Below are 7,471 nucleotides of genomic sequence, written 5' to 3'. Positions count from 1 at the left end.
CTTTAGACTCCTAACAAAACCATTGTACAATACGTATTTGTGCAACTTATTTAGTCAACGAGAATATGTCTATTGTTGGGGTTGTAGACTTGTAGGTATAGGTTGAACTCTCCTTGTACTAGGTCAATATTGAACAAAATTTACTTTGTTTTCTTTATTTAAATTTCTTCTCAACAAAATGACAAATTATTGAAAACTCGCACGAATTGGAGGTATTGTTAGAGCCTAGAGGAGTACCATTTGTATGATGTAACATTCACAATGGTATTGTTAGTGTGTAGATTGACCCTTGGTTGAGGAATTGGAATATGGACCTAGTGGAGGAGCTTTTTAGTGATCATCAAGTGTAGCTTATTCAGTACTTGACACTACATATTGAGGGGGAGCATGGATTGATTTGGAGCAAGAGTTCAGATGGTATTCGTAAGCACGTATATTGTCCAAATCGATGTACTTTATGTGATCAAATAGAAGATAAGGGCGAGTGACATTTATCTTTTGGTTGTGAGCATGCTGAATTAATCTGTAGAGAAGCTGAAATCTGGACTGTTATTGTTGATGCGGTTTTAGTGGCTGACGAGTTCAATGAACTATTTTTCCGGCTTCTGTTAAGTCTCTCGGTGTAGACCCGCAGAAATTTGCGATATAATTCAGGAGGTAATAGCCTAATAGGGATGCCACCCTCTTATGCAAGCAAACAAAATTCTGGAGGATTGCGACAGATCGCTAATCAGATCAGATCGCAATAGTAATTCGGGTGCAAAGATGCGCAGGCAGAAGTGCGTAAAACCTGATCGAAATGAACTCAAAATGTAACGTAGACATAACAATTTTTGCAGACTAGCATTGCTATGGTACATGTATTTATATTAAGAATCACACAAGAAATTTGTGCAATCTAAAATGTGATTAAACATGTGTTGGGTCATCACGAGGGGGCAGCTGGGGGATCATCCACATTGGGCTCAAGAACAACCTCACAAGTGAGTTGGACACCACACTCTTACCCAAAACCTTATAAAGTGTTCAACCTCCACTTTTCTAAGCAATGTGGGACTTAACCACTCACACTTGTCCCAACAACATGGAGTTGTCACTCCTCTAGAAGCAGAAGCTGAGACTTTTATAAGCGCTAACATGGTTGCAAGAGTTGGTTTTCCATAAAGTTACCATTGAATTATACTGTAAGTCGGCGGTGGATGGAATCTACGGAAACCATAATTTTGTAACAGAGTTAGTATCTGTCTCATGGCAGTGTAGGAATTTTTTGATTCAAAATAAAAAATATAAGATTCATTTTTGTAGGAGACAAGCAAATTGAGTTGCCGATCCCTTGCATGAGCATCTGAAATTTTATGTTAGCTCCCAAAATTTTATCGAAAACATAAAATAATTTATAAGGCAAATATACACACTTGAAAAATTTAAAATAACTAGTATATTTTATTGAGGACCTAAGACGAAGACGAAGGCACATCTATCCTAGGATGCTTGCTGTTGTTGGCTAGGACTGCCTCATAGCCGCGTTTCTTTTCTTGAGGTTTTTGCACTCTAACTTGACTCGTGCTGCTTGATGCAATGTCAACAATATTTTCCTTCTGTTTTTCTTGTTCTAACACAAAAATCCGTGCCCTAATCTCATTTACTAGATCCTGAGATTCAAGGCTGTAATCCGAAATGCACTCAAGAATATCCCCGAGACTAGCAATTTCCACATCTCTGGCCACAACCTGATGAATTACATTTGATATATAAATGATTTTAAACTATATGAAGAATGATAATAATGTAATGTAGTAGAATTTGAATAGGAAAAACGAACCTTCAGTTTCGTATACTCCAAATGTTGTCGCAGCAAGAGATTAACTAGATGGAACTTGTCAGCCAACTTAAATGCACAAATGAATCTAACAGCTCCAATATACCGTTGCTTCGTAATAAGATTCTCAACAAAATCTGGTACAATTTCATCGAGTCAAATATAGAACATCTAAGATTATTTAGAAAATGAAAACATGTCTAATGACAACAAAAAAAAAGAACATCTTTAATGAACATACCAGAGATTTTGTCAACAAAACCAAATGTCTGAAACAGCTCTACAGCTTCCTTGTGATGAGCAACAAACTCAAAAAGGTTCAAAACTTGATATTCGTCGAAATTAAAACGAGAAAATAATCTATAATTAAACAAAAGCAGTAGAAAACCCAAAATCACCAAAGAACTTTCAGCAATTCTTGACGCGATATCTTTCAACTCAAGTGCTAGCTTCATAGCCATTTCTTGTACATGGGGTTTAATTTGCGGCGAGATTCTCATCAGCTGATCCAACAGACAGATATGGCCCTTATCAATAATTATGCCTTCATCCCGTCGAAGCATAGGATTCTGAATCATTTCCAAAACAAGTTCGGCTGGATCTGATGATGTTTGCAGATGAACTAAAAAGCCATTGCCATTCAATTCTGAGAGCAAATGCAAATTTCTAGTTAATTCGAACATCACAATACACAAAAAAACATAACAAGTTCAAAATCAAGCCGAGACTAACTTGACTAAGACAGATTCTAGTTAGTTCAGCGGAAAATCGTAAATTCTTTTTAACTTGCATCAAGAGATTTTTCAAACAAACACAAATTAGGTGAATAGAAATATAGTGAAAGAAAAAATTTGAGATGAAAATTGTTTCAACAAACTAGAGGTAGTTTTTGTGTACCTGTACCACTGAGGAATTGGGGGACTTGGCAGTATGAACCAATGTCATAAGTAGCAACAAACTTGAAATAATTTAGAACTTCCAAACAATCCTTAGCAGCTTCAACTAAATTTGCCTTCCACTCACTTGCAAATTTTATTGCTTCTTCTTTCACTTGAAAACTAATTACTGATGAAGTTTTGTTTAGTTCATCCACCAAAAGATTTCGTTTTGTTCTTTCGTGTTGAGAAGGACGAAAACCTTTTATTGTATCCAACACCAGTTTAGCAGGATCAGGCGATGTTTGAAGAACATCAGAAATCTGACTACATATCAACTCATGTTTTTCGACAAGATTGTTGAGAAATTGTACATTCTCAATATTGTCTTCAAACTGATTCTGTTTTGTCTCAAGATCCTTTACTTGCAGTTTTAACTGCTTCTCTTTTAACTCAAGTTCCTTTACTTGTGACTCAAGTTTCCTCACTTGCTCTTCATATCGATTCTTTTTAGACTCGAGATCCTTCATTTGTTCCTCAATTTGTTTCTCCATTGAATCAAGATCCTTCATTCTTCCATCAATTCGCTCCTTCAAATCGAGATCTTTCATTTGTCCTTCAAATTGCTTCTCCATTGAAACAAGCACCTTCACTCTTTCATCAAACTCCTTCTCATTAGATTCATGCTTCTTCATTCTTCCCTCAAATTGCTCCTCCTTTGATTTGAGTTCCTTCCGTTCGATTTCACATCCCTCCTTTTGTGATTCAAGCTCCTGCATACTCTCTACAAACTTCTTCTCTTTCAACTCGAGATCCTTCACTCGTCCTTCATGCGCCTTCACTCGTTGCACCTCCTTTGAATCAAAATCCTTCACTCTTTCTACAAACTTCTTCTCTTTCAACTCGAGATCCTTCACTCGTCTTTCATGTGCCTTCACTCGTTGCACCTCCTTTGAATCAAAATCCTTCACTCTTTGTTCAAACTGCCTCTCTTTCAACTCGAGATCCTTCAATCGCCCTTCATGCACCTTTACTAGTTCCTCCTCCTTTGAATAAAGCTCGTTCAATCTTTCTTCAAATCGCTTCTCTTTTGACTCAAGGTCCTTTACTCGCTCTTCATGCACATTCACTTGTTCTTCTACAAATTTCTTCTCCTTCAAATAAAGTTCCTTCACTTTTTCTTCATATTGCTCCTCCTTTAAATCAAGATCCTTCACTCTTTCTTCAAACAACTTCTCTTTCGACTTGATTGCTTTGCAGCGTTCTTCTTTTATCTCAAGCACTTTAACTCGCACTTGATAATTCATCTCCTTACGCTCGAGATCATTCTCTTGATTTTCAATATCTTTAGCCTTTTCTCTAAGTCTTCTGTCTTTCTTATCAAATTCATTGTATGTTTCTCTCATGGACCTTCTTAGAGAATCAAACTCTCTATTCTTAGAGTCGACATCTTGGTAACTCAAGTTCAACTTGTGTCGAATGGAAGCTAGTTGTTTATGCTTCAATTCCAATAGTTCTTCTTCTTCTCGTCTCTTGATGCGGCATTGGTCTATAGAATTTTGAAGAAATTGGAGTTCTTGGAGAAGTGCGTTGTACTCATTCTTTTTTTCTTGAATCAAATGCTCAAGTTCCATGTCTCAAAGGTTTCCCCAAACCAAACTTTCTTTTTCAACGCCAAACATCGTCCACTATTCCTATTTATAAAAACAAAATAACAAAGTTAAAATACAAATTCAAAAAACAAAAACAAATCTAAATATATTTTCTATTCAAAATAACATATCATTAAAGATATTGTTAGTATTTATAATTTATATTTCTCTTCAGAATATTTTTAAGATTCGTTTCTTATTTAAATAATATAATTCAAAAAATTATTTTCTTTTACAATTTTAAATTTATATCATATAATTTTACAAACACAAAAAACCATCAATTGTTTGAAAATATTCTCGTTCAAAAAAATAAATTGTTTGACAATATCTTTTTTAAAAATTTAAAATTTCACATAAGCAATTTTTAGTCAAAAAAAAGTTAACGAAGGGATAACAAATGCAAAAGAGGATAAATTTGAGAGTCCAAAATCGAGCAATTAAAACTTGAGGCTAAAATCGAACAATTGTAAAACTTAAAGGATTAAAATCAAGCAATTGAAATTTGAAGGACAAAATTAAGCTATCATAAAACTTAGGAAACCAAAACTACATTTAAACCGTGATTTTATTATTATTTTCTTGTGGGTTGTGATGGAATTTATTTAAAATTAAAACCAGTTTTTCGCAATCGGTGGAGATGACCATGTTTCTTTCAAAAACAAAATAAAGAAGTGGAGATCGATATGACTTTTGTCAAAGAAAAAGGTAGAGTATATGTCGCAAATAATATGTTTAGATCTTTATTAAAAATTTACATTTAAGTATATATTAAATTTAAAAATAAGATATCAATCAGATATTTTTATGTTCTATAAAAAAAATATATTATTATGATTTATAATTTATATCTCTATTTAAAATAGTTTTAGAATGTGTTCCGTACTCAAATATATGATTTAAAAATATGGTTTATTTTTAGTTTTTTTTTTCTTTGGACTTAAAATGCTTATAGCATTTCATTCATAATAATATGGTTGATATATGTCTGTACGGTACATCAATAAAAATATTAGAGCTAGCTAAAGATGTGGCTACTCTCGCAAGAGCATGAGCTGTCTGATTTGTTTGTCTCCTATCAAACTCAACAAGAGAACTTTCAAAATACAGATTTTGGAACATCATTTTGGCCTTTGTGAAAATAATCAACGATCCTTTTCGAGTCCAACACAAAATTTACTCCTTCCAATTGTCGTTCATGCATCCAATTGTAGTTCTCGCAAATATTGCATGAATTCATGGTGGTTTAATCCTTTGGTATGTTTAGGTAATCGTGTTAATTGTTAAAGAAGCGTGTTGTTTTACACTTTAGTTTTGGGTGTTTTTACTTTGTAAACTTTGTGTACTTTCATAGTGTTAGATACATTTTGTGCTTAACCTATTCTCAATATATTTATTTGGCTTCTTCAAAAAAAATTATCTATAACTTCAATTTAAAATTTAAGTTGTTAAATTAAAAATTAAATAGTTAAAATACTAAACTAATGAGATTTTAAAGTTTTAATAATGACATGTCATAAAAAAACCACATTTGGAACATGTTAACTTTTGAAAAAAATCTATTACTAATATATTAAAATCGATTACTACCAAAGTTCCTAAATTATCCTTATTACTTTTAATAACGTTGCAAATTTTATATCTTTCATTGTAATTTCACTAAAAAATATATACAGAAAGAATATAAGATAAATAATTTTATCAGTCGGTTGGCTTAAAATTGTTGCTTACAAAGCCAAGTTGGGTCGTATGCATGAGGTCTTAGGTTCGATCCTCGTTGCCAACATTGTAAACCAAAAAAAAAATAAAAATAAATGTTGCTTACAATACCTGTGATGCTATTGTTAGAATTTTCTGTTTGAGGTTCTATTGATTTTTTTCTTTCTAAATGAGTTGAATGTGTGAACTTCAATCTCTTGCACCAACTTAGAGGTTTGATGTAATTTTTTTAAGAAAATTACAGATGACTAACAGATATATAAGTTCATATGTAGGGCAACTTTTATAAAGTGCTCCTACCCTAGTTAAGGATATCATATTCAAAATGCATGCTGCATTCAGCCTTCTCCAAATGGAAGATGGTAAATATCTTTTGGAAGATAATTTTAAAAGTTCATATAAAGGTTAGATCTATGTCTACTTGAAAAAACTTAAATTATTCAAAAGCATGGAGGATTTCTATAATCAGGGTGCCTTAATCCTAGCTTGTACAATGAGCTATTTGAAAACCAACAAATGAAATGTGTTTTGATAGCACCAACCTTAAGACAATTCAAAACTCTCTCAAAGTGGATCCAAATGCCAATTAGTTTGTAAGTTTGTGCAGTCAAGTGAGGTTTTTCACTCTATTTAAAGCTTATTGCCTGTGTGTGTTGCAGCAGTGGACACAACTTTCCATAACAGTGAAGGAAAACACAAAAAAAATCATCAACTGGAAATTCTGAAATCCTTAAAAGACGAAAAATTAAAATGATATGACAAAGATAGATGGATTATATAATATTGCTTCTGTATAAATCTCTAGACACTCCAAAAACTACATTTATTGTGGCTTTTGAACTGTATATGAAGGAATAACTGTAGAACTAACCACTTTTAGAGGCACCATATGTATAGCCTAGGCACTAAAGATCTGTTTAAAAGTTTTAGTTTGCATTACTATGTTTATGTCTATAAGAAATTCAAAATGCACTCTACACCCCTTCTACAATCAGAATGCTATAGCAGATCACATATACTTATAAGCAAAGAATTACACATGCTTATAAACAGGAATAACATGGAAAATCTGAAAACACAAGAAAACTAAAACTTTTGTAGTAAAAAGTCACTCTAAGAACGTACCCTTGCATACAGTCTTAAGACTCCCGCTTATCTTCACCTTCGCAAGATACAATAATCTATATATTGTTGTGTGTCAAAGCACACTTGGAAACTACATTTAATAGAATAAAGGGTGTTATCTCTATAATTACACAACATACATTATTCTAAGATCACATGCAACGATACCTCTCCATTAAATTTAGTAGTGAATCCATTGAATTTGAATAGTGAAGTGAACTTTAGAGAAAATGAACAAACATAATTGCGTAGAGAAAATGAACAGAGGTATCGTAGAGAGG

The 7,471-nt window shown here is 32.9% G+C and overlaps 1 protein-coding gene across 1 annotated transcript; it reads right to left on the bottom strand.

Annotated features, from left to right (window-relative positions):
- Window positions 1-1,328: 1,328 nt before the first annotated feature.
- On the bottom strand, window positions 1,329-4,328 carry LOC123922119 (interaptin-like). The gene is made up of 4 exons (XM_045974865.1): window positions 2,717-4,328; window positions 2,061-2,465; window positions 1,823-1,956; window positions 1,329-1,730 (listed from the first exon to the last, which is right to left on the bottom strand). Exons 1-4 carry the CDS (start codon window positions 4,326-4,328, stop codon window positions 1,455-1,457), a joined length of 2,427 nt encoding a protein of 808 aa, XP_045830821.1. The 3' UTR covers window positions 1,329-1,454.
- Window positions 4,329-7,471: the final 3,143 nt, after the last annotated feature.

Source organism: Trifolium pratense, linkage group LG4 (assembly GCF_020283565.1).
Source record: "Trifolium pratense cultivar HEN17-A07 linkage group LG4, ARS_RC_1.1, whole genome shotgun sequence".
NCBI classification, from domain to species: domain Eukaryota; kingdom Viridiplantae; phylum Streptophyta; class Magnoliopsida; order Fabales; family Fabaceae; genus Trifolium; species Trifolium pratense.
This window is presented reverse-complemented; position numbering and strand designations above follow the sequence as displayed.

What these genes read in the sequence shown, in the direction of transcription:
- LOC123922119 (XM_045974865.1), bottom strand. Translation starts at nt 4,328, where the DNA reads ATGGAACTTGAGCATTTGATTCAAGAAAAAAAGAATGAGTACAACGCA. An exon ending in TTTTGTTGACAAAATCTCTG is followed by an intron (nt 1,957 to 2,060) that starts GTATGTTCATTA and finishes AAATTGTACCAG; the next exon opens with ATTTTGTTGAGAATCTTATT. An exon ending in TGGAGTATACGAAACTGAAG is followed by an intron (nt 1,731 to 1,822) that starts GTTCGTTTTTCC and finishes GTAATTCATCAG; the next exon opens with GTTGTGGCCAGAGATGTGGA.